At 43.9% G+C, this 23,266-nt stretch overlaps 1 protein-coding gene and 2 long non-coding RNA genes across 4 annotated transcripts in view; 2 read left to right on the top strand and 1 right to left on the bottom strand.

The window, feature by feature from the left end:
- The window catches only part of PTCHD4 (patched domain containing 4), a 41,159-nt gene extending 18,512 nt beyond the window's left edge, over positions 1 to 22,647 (top strand). The window contains exons 3-5 of one of the 2 annotated variants that reach the window (XR_013837545.1): positions 17,542 to 19,324; positions 21,634 to 21,675; positions 22,556 to 22,647. Coding sequence is in view for 1 of the 2 variants with exons in the window: in XM_079971448.1 (XP_079827574.1) it covers positions 17,542 to 19,175 (1,634 nt within the window). In the remaining variant the exon portion in view is untranslated. Of the gene's footprint in view, positions 1 to 17,541; positions 20,144 to 21,633; positions 21,676 to 22,555 lie in introns of those variants that run through there. The other variant, XM_079971448.1, reaches the window with a different exon arrangement.
- The window catches only part of LOC307212813, a 107,461-nt gene that overhangs the window by 30,813 nt on the left and 53,382 nt on the right, over positions 1 to 23,266 (top strand). The gene's annotated exons all lie outside the window — the stretch shown is intronic.
- The window catches only part of LOC307212670, a 153,695-nt gene that overhangs the window by 77,435 nt on the left and 52,994 nt on the right, over positions 1 to 23,266 (bottom strand). The gene's annotated exons all lie outside the window — the stretch shown is intronic.

The following is a 23,266-nucleotide window of genomic DNA, read 5'->3' as shown; positions in this document are numbered from 1 at the left end:
AAAGTCCATTAGCTCTGCTCTTGACTGCCACCCACTGAAACGAGTGGCGCTTCCTTTGAAGTAAATGGACCATAAATGCCAAATGTTTGCAAGAATGTAAACAAAGGGACGTTACAAACCCAGCCCTAATATTTGCAAGAGACTGCAGTGTGGGGCCATTCATTCCACCTAAATAGCAAGCATGATATTTTTGATAAAGTGAAATTGATTTGGGTTAGTTTTCTTTTGTATTATTTAAACTAATTGATCACAAGAAGTAACTAAACAAAATGTTGATTCTAATCAGAAGAGTGGGTTTTCTAGATCCTTATCCTTATTTTCAGATGTGAATGAGGTAGGTTTGTATCCCAGAGGCTACAATAGCTACAATATCCTTGTGGAGAGGTAGCCAGAATTTTGCACCGTATTCCAAGTCTGGTCTCCACATAGGCAATGCTGTTGTTGTTGTTTAGTCGTTTAGTCGTGTCCGACTCTTCGTGACCCCATGGACCAGAGAACGCCAGGCACTCCTGTCCTCCACTGCCCCCCGCAGCTTGGTCAGACTCATGCTGGTAACCTCGAAAACACTATCCAACCATCTCGTCCTCTGTCGCCCCCTTCTCCTTGTGCCCTCCATCTTTCCCAACATCAGGGTCTTCTCCAGGGAGTCTTCTCTTCTCATGAGGTGGCCAAAGTACTGGAGCCTCAGCTTCACAATCTGTCCTTCCAGTGAGCACTCAGGGCTGATTTGCTTCAGAATGGAGAGGTTTGATCTTCTTGCAGTCCATGGGACTCTCAAGAGTCTCCTCCAGCACCATAATTCAAAAGCATCAATTCTTCGGCGATCAGCCTTCTTTATGGTCCAGCTTTCACTTCCATACATCACTACTGGGAAAACCATAGCTTTAACTATACGGACCTTTGTTGGCAAGGTGATGTCTCTACTTCTCAAGATGCTGTCTAGGCCTGTCATTGCCCTTCTCCCAAGAAGCAGGCGTCTTTTAATTTCGTGGCTGCTGTCACCATCTGCAGTGATCATGGAGCCCAAGAAAGTAAAATCTCTCACTGCCTCCATTTCTTCCCCTTCTATTTGCCAGGAGGTGATGGGACCAGTAGCCATGATCTTCGTTTTTTTGATGTTGAGCTTCAGACCATATTTTGCACTCTCCTCTTTCACCCTCAATAAAAGGTTCTTTAATTCCTCCTCACTTTCTGCCATCAAGGTTGTGTCATCTGCATATCTGAGGTTGTTGATATTTCTTCCGGCAATCTTAATTCCGGCTAGGGATTCATCCAGCCCAGCCTTTCGCATGATGAATTCTGCATATAAGTTAAATAAGCAGGGAGACAAAATGCAGCCTTGTCGTACTCCCTTCCCAATTTGGAACCAGTCAGTTGTTCCATATCCAGTTCTAACTGTAGCTTCTTGTCCCACATAGAGATTTCTCAGGAGACAGATGAGGTGATCAGGCACTCCCATTTCTTTAAGAACTTGCCATAGTTTGCCATGGTCGACACAGTCAAAGGCTTTTGCATAGTCAATGAAGCAGAAGTAAATGTCTTTCTGGAACTCTCTAGCTTTCTCCATAATCCAGCGCATGTTTGCAATTTGGTCTCTGGTTCCTCTGCCTCTTCTAAATCCAGCTTGCACTTCTGGGAGTTCTCGGTCCACATACTGCTTGAGCCTTCCTTGTAGAATTTTAAGCATAACCTTGCTAGCGTGAGAAATTAGTGCAATTGTGCGATAGTTGGAGCATTCTTTGGCACTGCCCTTCTTTGGGATTGGGATGTAGACTGATCTTCTCCAATCTTCTGGCCACTGCTGAGTTTTCCAAATTTGCTGGCATATTGAGTGTAGCACCTTAACAGCATCATCTTTTAAAATTTTAAATAGTTCAGCTGGAATACCATCACTTCCACTGGCCTTGTTATTTGCAGTGCTTTCTAAGGCCCATTTGACTTCACTCACTGATAAATGAACACTAGGAGCTAAATGGCACCTTAAACCTAGGTTATGGGCACAACAACGGAATGTCTAGGTACACTTTTTGTAACAAAAACACAAAGCTGAAAATGAATGAACTGCAGTTAAAGTATTATGTTCATTTTTCACATGGGCTACTCCTACCCCTGCCCACCCCCCTAATATCTGAAGAAGGTCTTCAGAGAGTAGCTGGAGGCAGAAAAAGGTCCGCCTTTCCTTCCACTCTATAGTTTTAATCTGAAATCTTAGGCGCAGGACTGCGCCCAGAGCTCAGAAACTGTTCACGCTGAAGAAATTCTCTGTCGCAAAATGCGACTAGAACAATGGGAGTTTTGAACACTGCCCATAGGTTTCTATTAACAAGCCTATGGTTAGCATTTGTATTTTCCTAATGATCCCAGAAATGGAACTAGGCATTTTCTCAGCTGCCACATGCTGGGTCAGCATTTTCACTGTGCTTTCCGCTGTGGCCACAAGGTGTCATTCCTGGCCATTTCAGACTCTGTGAACGTATTTATGAAATTGAGATTTTGTTTTGCCCTGACATGCATCACTTTATTCTTGTTTATAATGAATTGCATTTACCATTTTACTGCCCCTTCATTCCGTTTGAAAAGATCCCTTTAGAGTTCTTAACAATCTCTTTTTGTTTAAACCACCCTGATCAACTGGGTATCATCAGCAAACCTGGCTACCTCATTTCTCACCCCAAATTTGAAATATTTTATGAACAAGTTAAAATGGCACTCTTTCCTTGCAGCTACTATATTCACACATGAGAAAATGGAGTACTGGTGCCTTTGTGTAGTATTGTGGGAACACAGGATTCAGGCAGTTGCTGATAGGAAGAGGAGTATCTAGCCTGGAAATACATAGCCTTGGAAATACACTGGGATAATTTTTTTGCAGCGTTATTTTGTACATAGCAGTTTGCAATCGTACTCAATTTCACACAACAATATAATCTAAAACAGCAGCTACTATCCCTGTTGTCTGTACACACAGGTGGACATGCTTTCAAATTAGTGCACAATGCGTTATTCATTCCCCTCCCCTCATCAGACCTTAAAAAACAACCACAAAACATTTTTTGCAGTCTTGTGGTTGCTTTTTGCTTGTGCCTCTATGTGGTGGGGGTGGGGGTACTTGCTTTTCAGCACAGTTGAAGTGGTTCTCTCTCTCTTTAGTGCTGCTCTGTGTTTAAACCAAATCTGGGAGCCTACCTGATTCCAAAGATTCCCAAAAGAAAGTTAGAGGGTTCCTGGTGACAGAAATTAGAATGCGCTGTATTTGTTGTGTTCAGATATACTCAAAGTCTGGTCTTATTTTTGTACTTTCAGAGATGGTGTGTATTCCAGCATCATCAATGTACATGACACTGATAGAGTGCTGTGAGCAGAGCTTGATCCTGCCTCAGTCCTCTGACAGTGGGATCCGCTCACAACGTGAATGGCAGCAGAATGCCTTTTACTTTATTCATTTTAGCTATTTGTATCAACAACTTTCTCATGGCAGTCATGCAACTAATCAAATAAGTATAGAGACCAAACATATCTGATTTTGGCATTCCTTGTGTGCTCAATTTGTACAGCAGTCAAAACACTATATTGCATTGTGTTTTGAGAGGTAAATGTACTTTGCTCTGCACACACATCTCCCTGTTACTTGGGATATTCAGACTTACGAAAATAGGATGTTGTCCTTGCTTTTCTCCAACCTAGGCTATGCAATCTTTGTTGATCTGTTTTCTTTAAGTAGCTGTCCCAGATCAGCTGCTACTCTGGGGTTGGTTTAATTTATGAAAACTGTCACCCTTGTATTTAAAATGTAGCAGTGCATATCATATTAAGCACAATTTCATTTAGGCTGAAAGGAGCATGCTTCACAAGAGGGATGATATAGTATTGTATGCACATCATCCTTTGTAGGAGACTGCCAGATATAGCCATGAACTCTTCCAAAAGCTAGCAATTCTGCAGCAGATCTTCAGGACACCAGAAGATCTTCTTGCATTGGGCCAGAGGCATTCTGCTCTCACCATGGCCCACCAGATACCTATGGGAAGCCGACAAGCTTCCTTATGGTGGCAAAAACAGTTGCAATAAGAGGATGAAGAGAAGCCTCTGCTGTTCATTACAAATGAAGTCCTTCAACACTGAAATTGGAAATGTTTTGCCAGCCCACAGAAAATAGTGGTTGTCACCACCTGCTTTCTGTTCCCTTCCTCTACATCAGGGGTCAGCAAACTTTTTCAGCAGGAGTTCAGTCCACTGTCCCTCAGACCTTGTGGGAGGCTGGACTATACATTTTTTTTTTGGGGGGGGGGTGGAATGAACAAATTCCTATGCCCCACAAATAACCCAGAGATGCATTTTAAATAAAAGGGCACATTCTGCTCATGTAAAAACACGCTGATTCCTGGACCATATACGGGCTGGATTTAGAAGGTGATTGGGCTGGATCCAGCCCCCGGGCCTTAGGTTGCCTACCCATGCTCTACATATATGGCAAAAAGTTCAGTTTCGAACTTTTGACACAGCACTAGGAAATGACATCACTCATTGTAATACATCACCCAGGCATACAGCAATGCCCTCTTAGTTGCCAAAAAAAAGAAAAGAAAAAAAAGAGTGGCAAGCCTATACGAAGCACTAACAGGTGGCCAAACAGACTCTTCGGTCATTGTTTTCCCTAGCTCAATACTTGGTATGCTGATTGTCCATTGTTCTCAAATAATTTAGAATTTAATTGGGGGAGATAAGTCCTCAGAGAATCTGGAAGAAATTACAAACTCGCTGTCAACAACCAAAAATGCTGTCCCTGGAAAACTGGTGGAAAGTATTGTTAAAGGTAAAATAACCAGTCTTATAGAAGAACAAGGCTCACTGCAGCAGAGTCAGCATGGCTTCTGCAAGGACAAACCTATTAAGAGTTCTTTGAGAGTGTCAACAAGCATATAGATAGCGGTGATCCAGTTCTTGGACTTTCAAACGCTTTTGACAAAGAACCTAACCGGAAACTCCTGACTAAGCTTGGCCGTCCAGGAATAAGAGGAGAAATTCTCTTGTAGATCAGGAATTGGTTAAGTTGCAGGAAGCAAAGAGTAGGCGTAAATGGACAGTTCTCCAAATGGAGAGAAAAAGAAAGTGAATCCTCCCAAAGACTTAGCTGGTCTAGCCTGAAAACTGCTTCTTTCCGTTCTGCTTGTTGTGGCCATCACATACTTTTAACTCGCAGCAGCAGCCAAGCTGAAAGAAGAGGGCTGAGAAAATGCCTCTTTTGTCTGAGCCAGTCGAGCTGTCCAGGAGATGAATAAAGGCTACACAACTGAGGAGCAGAGGTCCAAGAGGAACTGAGAAAATATCACCTTGCTTCTGTGCATGATTTCCACAGACCCATTTCCAAAGAATTTGTGGAAGATGTTTATTAATCTTTTGAAAATAGTAACAGTTTAGGGGGCGGGAACCTATGGCACTCTCATTGTTCTTAACTGGATTGATGCCCTGTGGCAGTTTTAATGTTCCTGTTATTATAATCCGATGGGATCCAAATTATACAGAAGAACACTGCAAGCTCATCGTTTAATGAAGACAGCTGGTTGCCAACTATATACTCAGCCCAAAATTGTGATCAGCATTTAAAACAAACCTATTCTAAAATTAAAACAAAGTTTGTACACTTGTGGAAGCTTGCTGCCTGTCATACATTTCACCTATTCAATCAGAAACAAATACTTCATTCCCATCCTTTGTTTCTCATTGTAATCCTTAGCTATATATTAGCATTCATTTTCCAATAGAATAATGGCCAGAAAGCTTCAAGATGTTTCCAACTTAATTTTGTTAATATGCCATGGATTGATGCCAGCAGAGCCACCATATTGCCGTCAACTTCTGTGGTTTGTATCCAACTCAGCTGCCAGCAAAGCTTCCATCAGTGAAATGGGAAAGAAAGCAATTTCTGGCATTTCCTCTTTTCCTTTCAGCCTCTTCCTCCTCCCCATATATAACCAACATGCTTAAGTCTAATTAATGCATTAAGGGGTTAATACCATATAGTAAGCTGTCCTGCCAGGCTCAGTGAGGTCATTTCCCCTTACTTTGGGAGGAATGGGTAATGAAGCCTTTTGGCCAACTTCTAGTCTACCTGAGAAATGTGGCATCTAAAGAGGTTTGACCTGGTTGCACCAGCTCAGTCTGCCTGGCTCTCACAAGCTACTCTTGAGTTCCTACACCAATAATTTAGGGACTTTTACCACTTTGTAACTAAGCCAAGTTTTACTGCCTGTGAAACTTTTTCTGAATGCTCTGTGGAAAATGCAAACAATGCCTAGGTGACGCCATCACACCCAGGGCTGGCCCAAGACATTTGGTCACCCGAGGTGGCCCCCAAAATGGCGTCTTCCTGCCTGCCAAAGAAGAAGGGGTGAGAGAAGATCTACATCAGGAAAAAGGAGGAAGAAAGATTGATTGATACAGTGGTGCCCCGCAAGACGAACACCTCGCAAGACGGAAAACCCGCTAGACGAAAGGGTTTTCCGTTTTGGAGGCGCTTCGCAAAACGAATTTCCCTATGGGCTTGCTTCGCAAGACAAAAATGTCTTGCGAGTTCCTGCGGGGTTTTTTCCCTCCCCCCCTTTTCCTAAGCCCTAAGCCGCTTATCAGCTGATCCGCTAAAAGCCGCTAAGCCGCTAATAGCGCTAATCCGCTAAGCTGTCAATGGGCTTGCTTCGCAAGACGAAAAAACCGCAAGACGAAGAGCCTCGCGGAACGGATTAATTTCGTCTTGCGAGGCTCCACTGTATTGGGATCTGCTGCCCAGTGTATCCTGCTGCCTGAGGTGGTCCCCTCACCTGCCTCATGGGTGGGCCAGCCTGATTACACCTTATAAGGAACCTTTGATCTCAAGACAAGCCAGTCTTAGCAAATTAACCCCACAATCCCCAAACTTGCAATAAGTACAGTACGTCCAATACAGTTCAGAGCATTTCCTTCACAGGCTACATTTCCATTTTACCTCAGTTTAGTCTGTCATTATATTTATCATTTATTATTATTAGCAATAAATCCTTTGATCATTCAGACATTTCGTTAGCCCTTATATTCATTGTTAGGGTGTACATGCATTTTATTGAACTAATATGTGCAAATTGGAAGTAACTAAAGCTTCATAACAACAACAACAACAACAACAACCAATAAATTCATACCCTGACTTTTCCCCTGATGGCATTCAAGGCAGTTCATAGGTAAAAAGAAGGACCATTACAAGCGGGGGGGGGGGGGGCTGGTTAAGGAGGAGAACCTGTGGGACACATCTTTGCACGCAAATGCTGGAAATGACAAGGAAGGGTAGCTTGGAGGTGATGTCACCGTATACGTGAAAGATGATAGTCAAACCAGCTTGAAATCCCAGAGGGGCAGACTATATTAGGGAATATGATAATGTGCAAGAGAAGCAAATGTGTTATAAACCAGAAAGGGAAGTTGGGGGAAGTCGTGGGGTGGGGGATATTTTGAAACTTAGTTTGTGATTATATTATCAGTAGTGATTATGTTAAAATTTGTTGTAAAACCTAATAAAAATATTTTTTAAAAAAATCCCAAAGGGGCAGAATCCAGCACATAATGTTTTTAGTGGCAATAGCCATTTCGAGGATACACTATCACCCCCCTGACCCAAATTCCCAGAGACAATCCTGAGATGGAGAATAAAGAGGCGTCCAAAAGAGAAGAGTTGTTGCAAAAGCTGAGTTCAGCTACCTTCACGTTGACTGGGTGTTCCTGTTATGATAAAGAGGTAAAACTTACAATCTAAATGACCATGCCCCAGAAGAGCTGCTCCTGGAACCTTCCAGAGGACAAGTAAGCATAGAAGTGGATCTGGTGCAAGATGCAAGTATTTGTGGAACTGATTTGGAAACTTGAACCAATTCAGCATGTATGTCAGAAGACAATCGCCAGCAAAGTCAAACGCAGTCACATTTGACTCCCAAAGAGAAAAATTCTGAAAAAAACAAGGCTATTGACAAAAAAGGAAGTTGAAAAGGAAAGTCAAATCTCTCCAAGCCCCAAGAGGATGCCAGCACAGGTAACAAGCAAAGTCAAGGATGCTCTTAGGAGGCAAGAAGGCAGCTGTCAGAAAATGGAAATCTTGGCCAAGTGAGCAAAACAGAACAGAACAGAACACAAACCTTGGCGAAAGAAATGCTTGCAGACAATAAGAGATGCTAAAAATAAAATACCGAGAGTTATGTACAAAGAAGCAAGTCCAAAAATAAAAAACCCTTTAAATATTTTGGGGTTAGGACAGGGAAAACTCTTCTGCCCAGGAAGTGATTGAAGCTGGAAACGAGTATGTAGAAGTTTATTCCCCTCCTTGTGGGAGGAGCTTGGATTGCAAGCCAGGCTCAGGTGAAGTGCTGGTCCATCTCTAGCAAGGTTTAAACTCTTCAAGCGTTGCTAACAAAATGATGTTACTATCAATCTTTGCAATCTTTTTGTTTGGGTGTTTGGCAAACCAAAATGCAACTTTTAAAGGTTGTAACTCTTTGTAGGCATGTTGGCTCAATTCTAATCTCTTTGCAGGACACATTTACTTTTGTGTATCCGTGTGTGTGTGTGTGTGTGTGTGTGTGTGTGTAGTATCTCCTGCAAACCTCTCCTTGCCATCTGTTCCTGTGTAGATAATTCCTGTTAAGGTGACACCGTAGAATCATAATCCGGAGTCTCCTTTTTACCTCTTTGTGTTTGCTAATCCTGTTCCTCAAACAGTCAAAACACAAATAATCTTCTAACTGACAACTAAGGCCTCACAGCTATTCCCAAAGGAAAAGCTGCAAAAGTTGCATCCTGGCACACAGCCCACAGGAGTGTGCTGCATTTGATGTGGAAAAGGGAAGCAGGGGATGTGTGTGTGTGTGTGTGTGTGTGTGTGTGTGAGAGAGAGAGAGAGAGAGAGAGAACACATGACCCTACTCTTCTTTTGAATGCCTAGCAAGAATAATAATAATAATAATAAAAACAGTTGGGTAAGGGGCAAAAGAAAATGAGCAGTATCAGGCTCCACAGAACAGGGCACAGCAGTTGCAAGAGCAGCCCTAGAACTAGAAGAGTGGAGCAGGGTATACTTTTCAGGCTGGAGGTGCCCCATTCAAGTCCTGAAAAGCATTTTCAGAACCCACACTATCAGAAGGCACAGTGCATAGGCCAATAGCCCAGTTCCTTTGTGGACCCTCCAACTCTTTTGGCGCACTCATACCCCTGGCAACCTACGATTCCTTTGCCCCTGTGTTGTCTGCTAGGCCAGCCCTTCTGGTTAGCATCCAGGTGAGCTCAAAACCTCTTCTCCTCTTTCTGCCGCTTGTCATCCTTTTATACCTTGGCAGCATACCTTAAGGATGGCCTCTCCCCATACAGACTGACCCAGACCCTGTGCTTGTCACCCAAGCCCCTTCTCTATGCCCCCCTGCCTAAGAGGTTCGGGGGGGGGGGTCACATGAGAATGGGCCCATCTGTAAAGTGCTCTCCTCAGAGAGGCTCACTTGGCGCCATCATTACATGTCTTTAGGCACCAGGCAAAAACATTACCCAGACCTTCGGTTATTAAACAATTGATGGCCTTTTAAAGTGTGTGTGTGGGGGGGGACTGTTATGATTTTTTTTCTGCAACTGTTTCTTCATCATCATCATCATCATCATCATCATCATCATCATCATCATAGGCCATAGCACCCATCCCACTTGAGAGCTCTGGGATGCCTGCCAGCTTACAGTTCAGGCCATTGGCCCTAACCCTATCAAGCCCACCCCAAGGCCTGGTGTTTCCAGCTTGTTCTAGAATTTCAATGGCTTTATTGAACAACCTCTGAGATGGAGGTAACCCTGAAAGGAAAGGTAAAAGGTAAAGGTACCCCTGCCCGTACGGGCCAGTCTTGACAGACTCTGGGGTTGTGCGCCCATCTCACTTAAGAGGCCAGGGGCCAGCGCTGTCCGGAGACACTTCCGGGTCACGTGGCCAGCGTGACATCGCTGCTCTGGCGAGCCAGAGCCGCACACGGAAACGCCGTTTACCTTCCCGCTGGTAAGCGGTCCCTATTTATCTACTTGCACCCGGAGGTGCTTTCGAACTGCTAGGTTGGCAGGCGCTGGGACCGAGCAGCGGGAGCGCACCCCGCCGCAGGGATTCGAACCGCCGACCTTTCGATCGGCAAGTCCTAGGCGCTGAGGCTTTAACCCACAGCGCCACCTGCGTCCCTATACATTAATACACTTTTGTCTTAATGTATTGCAGATGATTTTGTGTTTCATTCAGGAGATGTTGTAAATTTAGTTTTAATCATGATGAAAGCATGATTAAATCAGGAACACCCTAAATCAATATAATCCAACTTGCAAAGCTCAAGGATACAGATAGAGTCCACTCCACATGTACTTTGAAAGCTACTTTCTTTTCTAAAATATCTCTCATTAATATTGTAGCCCTGACCAGCATGAAAGAATTAATGAAGAATTCTTCAAGAGCTCATCAAATGTGAAGAATTTTTTAAAAAATGCTATAACAAAGGAGAGCCTTTACAGTAGAGTAACAAATCCACTTCAGTGGTACCTCTGCTTACGTACTTAATTTATTCTGGAGGTCTGTTCTTAACCTGAAACTGTTCTTAACCTGAGACACCACTTTAGCAAATGGGGCCTCCCGCTGCCACTGCGCCACTGCCACGCGATTTCTGTTCTCATCCTGAAGCAAAGTTCTTAATCTGAGGTACTATTTCTGGGATAGCGGAGTCTGTAACTTGAAGCGTATGTAAACTGAAGTGTATGTAACCCGAGGTACCACTGTATAGTTCTCAAAGCCAAATTCGTCCAGAACTAATTAAGTGGAACTAAGCCAGAGAAGATGGTCAGGGTCACTGAATTTTGCTGTTTTGCATGATGCTGTAAGCTTAGGGCACTTCATTTTTGGTAGACTTACTCTGAATTTTCACAAGACGAATTGTAATCCTTATTCTTTTGCACCAATCCTTCCTTTTTTGTTGAGAACCTGCTTTGCCTAATAAATTTCCTGTTTGCCTTGAGGGTACAAAAAAACCCACAAATGTTCTAAGGTTCTGTTTGTTTAAATTATGTATTTTCCTCTTAATAGAATTCCTGTTTGGGAACTCTCTAGTGCATCAGGCGTGGGCTAGAAGAAGAAAGGAGCCCAAGAAGCCAAACACCAAAGTGGGGAAAAATACAATTAAAAATAAAATTAAAACATATTTTAAGACATTGAGAATATTAAAAAAACCAAACCCATGTCACATACCCGGTCACATACTCTCACAGCTAATAATTACAAGGTTGCCAGGAACAATGTATTTCAGCCATCAAATGCCTGGATAAACCTGAATAAAAGTTAATAAAGATGTTATGCACGTTTCATGTTGCTCTTCTCCTTGACGCCTGCAATTATTAGTTTAATAACATCTTTCTGCTATATTGTTAGCACTAACATCGTAAGAGGACATCATAAGAGCCTTCTTGGATTCGACCAAAGGCCCATCATGCGCAGGGTGTTGTTTCCACAGTGGGAAGCCCACAAGCCACACCTCAGAGCCACAATGCAATTCCTGCTTAGGGTTCCCAGTCAATGGTGTTCAGTCCCCCCTCAGCCAGGTAGCCCAAGGCCAGTCACTGCCTCTGAGCCTGGCCCACCTCACGCAGTTGTTGTGAGGATAAAATGGGGATGTGGAGCCTTTGAGCCCTTGGGAGGAAATCAATCAATCAGCATCATGACTAGCGACAGTAGATAGCTTTGTCCTCGATGAATTTGTCTAGTCCTCTTTGAAGGCCATCAAGGTTGCTGGTCACCCCTAAATCTTAAGTAGTTGAACTATGAGCTTTGAGAAGCTTTGAGTTGTATCTGTTACCTGCATCTGGGTCATGACGTCCCTTCCTCACCCCTGCAATTTGGCCGCAAAGGCTTTCTTGAGCCTAATAACAGAGCGGGGCTGGGTTGAGGGATTTCACTCTTCAGGAAACGTGCAGCGGAGGAAGGCAATGTTATCCTCTAGCAAGGTTGTTGCAGCCTCAGACATCCATCATTCCTTTGCTTCTGGACACAGCGGGATGTTGGCTCTCCAAGGAGATGCCATTTATAAACACAGCAGTGTTTGTGTGATCAATCATTAGGTGACCATTTTTGCTGTCTCAAGAGTGGCCTAGAGTCATGCACAAAGGGCCACAGGAGTGCACCTTGCAGCAACACCTCCACTGCCCTGCCTCCTGCCAGGTGGCACAACGGGTCTGTGCATCTGGCTGTTAACCAGAGGGTTGGTGGTGTGAGCCTCCCCAGGGACGGCTTGCAGGGGGTTGGACTAGATGGCCCTTGGGATCCCTTCCAATCAATTATTAATTAATTGAAAAGCCAGTCAAGGAGGCTGGGCTAGGCATGCAGAATTTGCAGGTGCTTTATAGGTTGAAAAGTAACAGCCTTCTCTTAGGCACATAACCAATCGCTTTATTTGTACCCACTCCTCTCATTCCTTCTTTTTGGCAAGTATAAGCACAGCCTCCTTTTCATTTCCTGCTGTTCTCTTGCTGTGCCTGTTGGCCTGGCAAAAAACAAAGTTAATTAGACCACCTCCTCAGGCACAATGGGAACTGCATTTAGACAGAAAGCAGGAAAACGGAATGCTGCAGGCTTGTGCCTCCTGCCCTATTCCTGTAGACATTGAGAGCAAAGCTCCTTTAATAGAAGATTGCAGCCCTGTGTGTGTAGCAGCACAGACATTGCCAGTAGCTTAAAATACAGTTTCACATGTTTCTTGGTAAATAGACTAGAAATATTTAGTTCTTTGAGAGTCATCAAACAGTCCACTTTGCTGTGCCTTGTGCAAGTTCTGTTTAAAACAGTTTGCACTTATTTGTTTTATTTCATGCTTTATTTCAGAGTTATTGGCTGATGTTTCCTTTCTGATTTTTAGAGGGAAGTGGCGGGGAGAGCTCAAATACAACATTTAAATTATACAACATTTATATTTTTAGTATAAAAGCCAACATTTAGGAAAGTATTATTTTGGCCAGTAAGATGACCACTTTAAATTCCCCAGCCAACTTCCGGGTTGGCGCCATAGCCGAATGGCGGATTCCCTCCGAGCTCCGGAGGGAATCTGCTCCACAGGGGTCGGGTCCTGCCGTGCCGGCGACGCGGGGACCCTCAAAAACCACGGGCGCGGAAGCCCGTGGACCTGGTGACTCGGCGGGCACCGTTTGCGCCCCCCGACCCGCGAAGGAGCCTTTTTAAAGGCTGTGGAGCGGGGGATGGGGAGTGGCGCGGTGCTGTGAGTCTTCTGCTTCCCCTGCCGAGCGAAGCCGCAAGCCATTCGACCGAGAGCGCTGACTTCTTCTTTTGAAAATCTGGACTAAATTTGAACAACCCGTGAGTAATTTGGAAACTTGGATATTGGACTAAAAATTCTTTTGGATTCGGTACGAGCGGGGAGATGCAAAAAGGAAGTCCGTTTCCCCTGCCTTGTAAACAATCTGAAGCAAGGATTAAATAATTAAGGTCGAAAGACTATCTCATTTTTATTGGATTAAATTATTAATTACACGGATTGACTGTATAAGTAATTGTGCTGGAGGATAAGAGCTAACTTTGAGAGCTAAAGTCCCCCCCCCCGAAACCCGGGAGCGATCCGCGAGAGGAGCCTGTGGAGGAGACGCAGAAGACTTTGACAGCTGTCAAACTTGCTGTCAAAGCGGGAGAAAATAGAGAACTTTGTTTCTGACACTTTTGCTGGCTACATTTGCTACAACATAGTGATAAATTGTTGAAAATAAAGAAGAATTGAAACAAGTTAACTGGACTGTTGGGCTGGAAGTGTAAAGGAATACTTAATAACCAGAATCCCTCTAGAGGGGGTTCAGGGACACTACAAGAATGGAAATTGGCCGGAAGATATTAGCTGACTTGGATGAGGTTGCCTTTCTCGTGAGAAAATTGGTAGAGCAAAGTTATGTTTTGTCTACAGTCCAGGCAGCTGAACAACAAAAGAAACTTGAGAAATTTGAGGAAGTGGAGAAAGAGATATTTGTTGAAAACGAGCAGCAGGAAGGAGGGGCTGGAATGGTGCAGGAGGCAAAGGAGAGCCGGAGGCCTGTCAACATGGATATAAAAGGAAAAAAGGTTTGGATGATGAAAATTTGTTTGGAATTGAAAAAGGAGGAATGGAAAGATCTCCCTTTGTGGAGATCTGAAGATTTTGGGACATTTGGACCTAAAAGGATTAAGAAACATGCTTTGAGTTCCACCTCTAAATATGGAGGCCCGGCTGTAAGAAACATGGACATTTTTGGGACAGAGCCCTTCCGAGATCTGGTGGTTAATGCAAAGGACTATCAAAAAAACCAGCAGATAGGAGCTGAGAGGGAATTAAGAGCCTCTGATGTGAGGAATCCAGGCTGATACAAGATGGACTAATGGACAATGGTTTAGGGATTGAAACCGGGAAAGGGAGGGAGGGGTTTGGGAATCCGAAGGGTGTACAAACATATTTTGACTCTTTTTATTGTTTTTGTTTTTTTGCTTTTTCATAGGGGAATTCGTGTAAGGGAAATTGGATCGACCTTAGCAAAAGTTTTTAAGCATAATGATTATTGTATATAAGTTAAAATTTGATATATAAATTGAATTAAACATAATAACAAACTAGGGTTAAAAATTAGGGACAAGAACTTGTTGAATAAATATTTGGACATGGAATACAAGAAGGGGAGGCGGGGAGAAGTCGCGGAAGAAAGTTATTGAAAATTAGGATTCTAAATGTTGAATGTTCTTTCTTTATTTTTGCTTTTTGCTTTTTCTTTTTTTCTTTTTTATCTTTTGGTTTTTGTGTATTTTTTGAAATTATAATAAATATCATTTTTTTAAAAAAAATAATAAATTCCCCAGCCAATACATTTAATTTTTTTAAAATGAAGCATTAATGATGTTAAGTTGTGGGTGAACATATCAGACGACACAGCGATTCTCCAAACAGCTCTTGTTTATTCAGAGGCCAGAACAGAACTGAACTGAAGGGTTTAGCCAGCCTGCTTATATGGAGCTCCACTAGAACGCAACAGTAACCATTTTCTGTAACTATCCAATCACTGAACATCACTTTCGATCCCTTATTTGCATATGTGGACCTGAACTATCTACAGTATCCCCCTGCTGGCCCAGAGTGAGAACTTCAGTACATAACAAATAATATTTTCCCCCAACATCCAGTCCTTTCATACCTTTCAACATTTTTTTTTGCATGAGTTCTTATAGGCTAACCTACTTTGATTCACTTCCACATGCTAAATCACTGAACCTCTCTGCCAATGTTCTGTGCTTTATTTTTTATTCAGAATTCATTATATACAAAGAAGGAAAAACAAAACAAAAAAGGTTAGCACTTTGATGTTCATTCATTGCATTCTTTTGATGACATAAGTCCCTACCAAAAGAAATGGATTAACTTGTACACATTCTTAAACCTCGAACTTCATATGGCTGTAAGGAATGGGGCAGGGGGTTAAATGCCAAGAAACAGGGTTTATTTGCCTGTTTACACCTGCAGGAAGGAAGTGCAGATCTTACAGTATGGCCCAAAGCATTGTGGGCAACCTTCCCTCTCCCCTGCCAAGATGGATCTCAGCCCTTCTTCCTCCTCCTTTTTCCCAGGAATCCCTGCTTCCAAACTCCCTTTTCCTGCCCCCCCCCTCAAACAAACACACCATCTCCTTGGTAACATCTCACTCCCCAGGCGAAAAGATTTCTCTCCTCAAAGGCCCTTGCTTGGCCAGGCTGGTTTGCATCATCTAGCCCAGGAATTCCCTGTCTGGCACAGTTCTGCACTTCAATCCATATCCCAATTAATCAGAACCCTGGCATTTATTAATTTAGAGGGTTTACACCACTTTACTCCCAGATATGTGGGCACAGGAGGGCAGCCTAGGAGGCTTTGGTTTAGTGTCAGCATTAGGGGAAACTTAGTTCTTGTTCTTTTCACACAACATATCTCTACAGCCAGGAGCAGCAGGAGAGAGTTGACTGCCCATGGGAATCATGAAGTTGTCTTTGGGGGCAGGACCAGCAAGGGCTAGACTCTCTCTAATTTTATGTTATGCTTTGCCCACATGGCAGCCATTTTGTAACTGGTGCCCACAATGCACTCTCACAGTTCCAAATGTGGCCACGAGTCCCAAAATGTTGGCAGCTCTTGAGTTCCATGGAAGCACTGAGTGAGCTCACTGGGCAATTTGGACTGGGATGACCCCCGCAGGCTTACCACACTCCACTCTATTTATCTGTGTCATATGAATCAAGTGAGGCTGTTCAGGTTCTGGGCTGGTGCTTGTTAAAAAATGTAGAACTGCTACCTTGAATCAAGGTTAAGATCAGTTTGGGGCACAGAAATTACTTGGTTGCTCTGTACGATGACCTCTGACAGAAGAGGGATGTGTGTGTGTCCGCCCTTGTCAATCCTCCTTGATCTGGCAGCAGGTTTCAATTGGTATCTTGCTGGAATGGCTGTCCAAGTTGGTGGGCAGCACCACTTGGCAAAGGTTCCAGTCCTGTTTGGATTACCATATTCAGAGGTGTTGTTTGACCTTGTGAGCCCTCAGCATAGGAGTCAACTCCTAGGGGCCATGGGGGCTTTGGCCCCCACAATAATATATTTGAGGGGGCTGGGCCCCCACAAAGTTGATGGGCATTCCAATTCAAATACTGTGTGTGCATTGTGTCATGTGATTGATTATGCAGGGCAGGACTTACCTGGGCCCCCACAATATTCTATTCAAGTTGGCACCCCTGGCCCTCAGTGTGCCACAGGGTTTGATCCCCCCTTCCCCCGCTGTTTAACATCTACACGAAACCACACTGGGGTCATCCAGAGTTTGGGAGTGCAGTGACAGCAATGTGTAGTTCTGTTTCTCCTGCTTCTCACATCTACAGGGTTTGCCGTGGATGTGCAAGACTAATGTCTGACCTCAGTCATGGACTGGATGAAAACCAACTGACTGAAGCTTAATCCAGATAGAGTGAGACATTGTTAGTGAGTGGTTCCCTAGATCAGATGGGTGCAGAGGTGGACTTTGATAATACGGCACCCTGTGCCAGGCTAAAATTTGGCATCCCCAAATGGATCTTCTCCATTTTGCATCCCCTCCAGTCAGCACCCTTGATGGGGAACCACCTAAATCTGTACTGCCCTAAATCTGGTGCTGGGTGGGTGTGGAAGAGGTACACTGCCTCTGAAGGAGCAGCTGTGTAGCCTAGACCCACTATTGTCACTTGAGACAAGTGGCCTCAGTGGTGGTCCTGCTATGCCCTTATCTGCACAAGGATAGCCTAACTTCTGTTGTCTATGCTCTGAAGCTCAAGATTAGATTTCGACAATGTGTTCTGCAATATAATAAATCTAAATAAATATATTCTGTGTGACATTTTGCATCAGTTAAATGTAGAGATATCAAGATCATTCATAAGTACAGTTAGAGAAAGAAATGTGATAATCAATGAAAAGAAATTAATAGATGGCCCTGTTGTCATTGCTATAGGTCATGGAACCAAAGGAGTGTTTGAACTTCTGTCAGGATGGCGCCGGACCAGAGAAAGCCTGCCCTTCAAAGACAGGGTTGCCGACGCCTACTCTGATGTGATGGTCTCCTACACCATGACAAGCTCCTTGTACTTCATCGCCTTTGGCATGGGTGCTAGTCCTTTCACCAACATTGAGGCTGTGAAAGTCTTCTGCCAGAACATGTGCATCTCTATCCTGTTGAACTACTTCTACATCTTCTCCTTCTTTGGTTCCTGCCTGGTCTTTGCTGGACAGTTGGAGCAGAATCGGTACCACAGCATCTTCTGCTGTAAAATCCCCTCAGCAGAATACCTGGAAAGGAAGCCTATTTGGTTCCAAACCATGATGAGTGATGGCTACCACCACTCTTCTCACCACGAAACTGATCCGTACCAGAACCACTTTATTCAACATTTCCTGCGGGAGCATTATAATGAATGGATTACTAATATCTATGTTAAGCCCTTTGTGGTGATACTGTATCTCATTTATGCTTCCTTTTCCTTTATGGGCTGCTTGCAGATCAGCGATGGAGCCAATATTATCAATCTTCTCTCCAGCAATTCTCCAAGTGTCTCCTATGCTGTCGTTCAACAGAAGTACTTTAGCAACTACAGCCCAGTGATAGGGTTCTATATCTACGAGCCCCTTGAGTACTGGAATGGCACCGTCCAAGATGACTTAAAGAAGCTGACTGAAGGTTTCAACACCCTGTCCTGGATTCAACAGTATTACCAATATCTGAAAGCTGGGAATATTAGTGCCACCAACAAAAGCTATTTCCATAGCATCCTGCAAAGCTCCTTTTTAAGAAAGCCAGAATTCCAGCACTTCAAAAATGATATCATTTTTTCCAAGGCAGGAAATGTTAATAGCATAATTGCATCCCGCATGTACCTTGTGGCTAGGACTAGTGAAAAAACACAGAGAGATGTTATTGAGTTACTGGAGAAGCTGAGACCCCTGTCTCTGAAGCAGAGCATCAAGTTCATCGTGTTCAACCCCACCTTTGTCTTCATGGACCAATACAGCCTCTCTGTAACCATGCCGGTCTTGATTTCAAGCTTTGGCATCTTACTGGTGTTGCTGCTTACCTTCTTCCTGGTGATCCATCCTCTAGGGAACTTCTGGTTAATTCTCACTGTCACCTCAATAGAGTTGGGTGTTCTTGGCTTGATGACTTTGTGGAACGTTGACATGGATTGCATTTCCACACTGTGCCTTATTTACACTTTGAATTTTTCCATAGATCACTGTGCACCCCTGCTTTACACATTTGTACTAGCAACTGAGCACACCCGAACTCAGTGTATCAAAAGCTCCCTCCAAGAACACGGAACAGCAATTTTGCAAAACGTTACTTCTTTTCTTATTGGGTTGGTCCCCCTCCTTTTCGTGCCTTCAAACTTGACCTTCACACTGTTCAAATGCTTGCTGCTCACTGGCAGTTGCACACTTCTGCACTGTTTTGTAATCTTACCTGTCTTCCTAACATTTTTCCCACCCTCCAAAAAGCACCACAAGAAAAAGAAACGAGCCAAACGAAAGGAGCGGGAAGAGATTGAGTGCATAGAAGTTCAAGAGAATCCTGATCACGTGACAGCAGTCTGAGTCACGCAGAACTACATGGTTTTTAATTGCGAAAAGAAATGCTACACTGAGCTGGAGGGAAAGTAGAGCAAAGATCTCCGCTGCTTGCGCTGGCCCACACAAAACAAGTCTAAGGAAGCCCCCAAAAGGAGTATTTGTGGCACATGGAGGTGAAAGTGTTGTTAAATAATAACCAGAGGTGTCCCCCCCCTTTAAGGGTAGAGGAGGAAAACAAGCCCCAAATTTCCCCTATGATCCTCTCAATTCACTGAGGGAAATGTTCCACAATACCCTATAATATAAATGGAAGTTTCTGGGTAATATCTGTTGGAGTCCCTCTGCTGATGGAAGGCACCCCTCAGTGGAATGGGAAGAGAGGCCATTTTGGGCCATTTCCCCTCCCCTGCAGCCTTTGCTAAATCTGCTGTGTAGGGTTGTGGGGCTCTCTAGAACAGATACAGGGGCTGGGCAAGGGGCTGAAGGGGGAGGCAGAATAATTGACTAGAATCCCGCTCTCCCACTGATGGATGTCTTTCAACAGCACAGAGACCCCCCTGGGCACCACTCCATATTGCCAAGTTCCATTACCAATAATTTTCAAGCCAGAAAAGGTAACAAAAACAGAGGGGAAGTAGTTATGATCATAATAGGGAGCATGTTTATTTTAAGAGATTGGTCTAAGTAAAACCTATGCAGTTGGAAAGAAAATGTTCAGTAAATCAAAGCCAAAGTACTTCCCTATGTGCCACCATGAAAAATTGTGCCATTTGTTCAGAGAGTAAACCTATGCTCCCCTAAAATTAATTGGAGAGAAATTGGCTAAGCAGGCCTTTGGCGATACTCCCAGGGCACTTGAGAGCATCAGAGGCAGCCCCACGTATGTCAACCTGAATTCTAAGAGAGGCTCCTGGCTGCGCCACGGTTGCACCACCTGTAATTTTTGCAGTGCTGTCCTTTGGCTTCCTACACATTCTCTGTACCAACATTAGACCAGATGTGTCCACCGTCACAATAGCTCAGGCTCCAAAGACACAGCATGGAGATCACTTTGTGCCTGAATCAAAAGTATTGAGCACAGAGCAAAGGGAAGCTCCACGTGTGAAGTTCAAAGTGAAATACCATTTCCCTGCCCTGAAATATTCTCTAAACTGCGCATCTTGCATTTCACATCTTGGCAAACTGATCAGTTGATGATGCCTTTTGCCACAAAATATAACAATAATGAGAGTTATTAAGCATAAAGGCACCAGCTGCTTGGGAAATTGGTTTTTATGCAGCATTACTATTAAATGCCTGATAGAATGTCTGAGGCAAAGCAAAGCTTTATGGCTGTTGAGAATTATAGATGAACGCAGTAAATTTGTCTCTTACTGCTTGAGATTAGAGTTATACCATTACAAAAGGGTAGTCTCTGCTTTACAAAGTATACAAGCTTAGAAGTGCAAGAGAAGGAATGGAAAGAGAGTGAGCCAATAATACTCAGAGAGGGTGATATTTTGCCCTGAGTTAAGCCACGTATTTCTCTCTTCCAAAAAGCATTCTAGAAAGTGTTTGCTTCCTGCATTCTTGAATGCAATCTAGCCTTGCATAAACAATGTCTTCCTGCAATATATTCCATATATTACAATCACTGTTTAAAACAAATGTCAAAGAGAGTGTGAGGAAGGGGTTCATCCCTTTCGAAGGAGGTCCAGACCGCCCGCCCAGTCCTTCCATGCATGTGGCTGTGTTTGTAAGAGGGGGCTGAGACACCGCTCAGTGGAGTCCTCCCCTCCTTCCCCAGCTGCCCCTTCAGTAAGGTGGGGTGAGTAAATCCTAAGCAAAATCCTGGGGATGAGGTGGAAGTGATCACGATTCTCCCACGGAAAGTAATGACAAGCCCAAATATTGGCAATGCAGGGGAGAAAGAGGGCTTCCACGTCCCACGTTCTTGGTTATAGCTGCTATCTTAACTTCCATGACACCAATGCTGTAAACAGATTCTGATTAGCAAATGTGTCTGATCCAAAGCCATATTCTGTAAAAAAAACACACACCATATTATGTCATATTGAGTCAGACCATCTAATTCTTATTCTGACTGGTGGTAGCAATTTAAGACTGAAGGCAGATTTCCTTTTAACTGGAGATGCCAGGGATTTAATCTGGGACGTTCTACATGCAGAGGATGCATTCTAGCAAAGCATTGTTATGTCTCCGCAGCTAAAGTGTTGTGGATAACTATTACCCTGCTTATACATTTTCCATCTCCATTGATTTTATTTTATGAAAAGCATATCCTTAAAAAAAGGTAACTGCTCTCAAAATCCCCATATATGCCATCTGCTGCCACAAGATGCTACCATTTTTCACTTATTTTCTCTGTTGACAACATCAGTATCTGAAATGTTTAAATCCAAATGAAAAAGTTTAACTTAGTGTGGAATTTGTCCACTTAATCTGGACGTTCACCATTTGGTTGAAATATTCTCATTGGCAGGTCTTTGTCTACAGCATTTGAAGACTCAAGTATTCTCATCTGGTAAATCAGCATTTTAAATTATGAGCAACACCTTAATGTCACATTTTGGTACATCAAATCTTTTGAAACTTGATTTTGTAACAGGCTACATTTTAAAATCTTGTCATGCCAAAATCAGGGATGGTGGGAAGAAGATGGGCATTGCAGCATTTGTCGAGGACTCACATACTCATTCATCACAATCTCTTGTCTTCCTGAACCTATTCAGATGACAACAGGTGAGGTCCAAGCATGGTGAGAAGGGAAGAGAGGATACTTTACCTGAGGCCGGCTGGAGGGTGGGAAAAGACCAAGGCTACTTGATCGCCCATTTGATTGCCCTATGGAAATGATCAAAGTTATGTGTTAGATGCTTTAGGTGGCACCTCTCCTGTTCCATCCCCACCATCAGGCCTCAGTGCCCTTCACCTGTTGGAGGTTGAAGGTGTGCAGCAAGGAACCCAGTAAACTTGTGCCGTCTTCTGGCATGATTTAGATGATTGACTCTGCAAGGTTCTTGAGCACTTGGAGGCTTTAATGGGGCCAAGAGACAAGGATGCAGCTCACGGCTGTCGAGCATCCCTGCTTTGCCTCTCTTTGTGCAAGGACAAGGACAATTGGACAGAGTTTATATTTCTCTATATCTTTACGGTGATATTTCCTGGAGCCAAACAGAAGTAGTGTTAGAATGTGTATGCATGTTTGTGTTTGTTTGTTTGTTTGTTTGTTTGTGTGCCTGTGCGCGCGTGTGCAGATAGATAGGTAATGTGCTTGCTTGTGCAGGAAACTCTAGGAACTGTAGATTGAAAAAGTGGTACACCTTTCCATCTCTCTCTTGTTACATAATCTGTCAAGCACTAAAAGAGATCCTTTGTTCTTCATTCATTTCCTACATTCATAGGCAGGAGGAGACTGCAAGGTATGGTAGTAGGAATGAGGGACTAGCACCATAAGAATCTGGTAGATGGAGGGCCAAACTACAAGTGTTCACACGGTTACAAATAGCAGCCTCCCAGGGAGAACAGGGTTAAGGCCATTGTGCCAGGGAGGAGGAATGAAGAGCTACTACCACAGTCCCAAAGAAAATCTCCCCTGAAGCTGCTGCTTGAATTACAGTAGTAGGGATCCCACTGCTACCGAAGGGTGCTTTCTTCCCAATGCAAACAGCAGCTTGCGGGAAGGCAGTTTGCATGAGGACCACGGCATGGGAGGACTGGATTAACTCCCCTACTACAGGCCGTGGCCCTAGTCATAGTTGCAACTACTGTTTGCAAAAAGGTTATCTTGCAAGTTCTAAAAATCCAGGAGGCCTTCTCTCTCCTTCTCCTCCACCTCTTTATCTCTGTCTCTGTTACAGTTTTTTACTGAGCCCATAGAAATGAGCTTGAGCACTTCACACAGAAAGAGGCAGACACCTCCTACATTGCAAATCATTCATTATACAAAGACTATGCCCATTCTCACCTGTTTCCAGGCAGGTTCCTTCCACAGTGCTTTGAAGGCAGGGGCGTAGGAAGGGGGGCGGACTGACCCAGATGTCATCCCAGAGGGGGGAGACAAAATCCCCCCACCGGGCAGATCACCGCCACGCCGATCACCGCCCTGGGCGGAT

Source organism: Podarcis cretensis, assembly GCF_951804945.1.
Source record: "Podarcis cretensis genome assembly, chromosome: 3".
NCBI lineage: Eukaryota > Metazoa > Chordata > Lepidosauria > Squamata > Lacertidae > Podarcis > Podarcis cretensis.
This window is presented reverse-complemented; position numbering and strand designations above follow the sequence as displayed.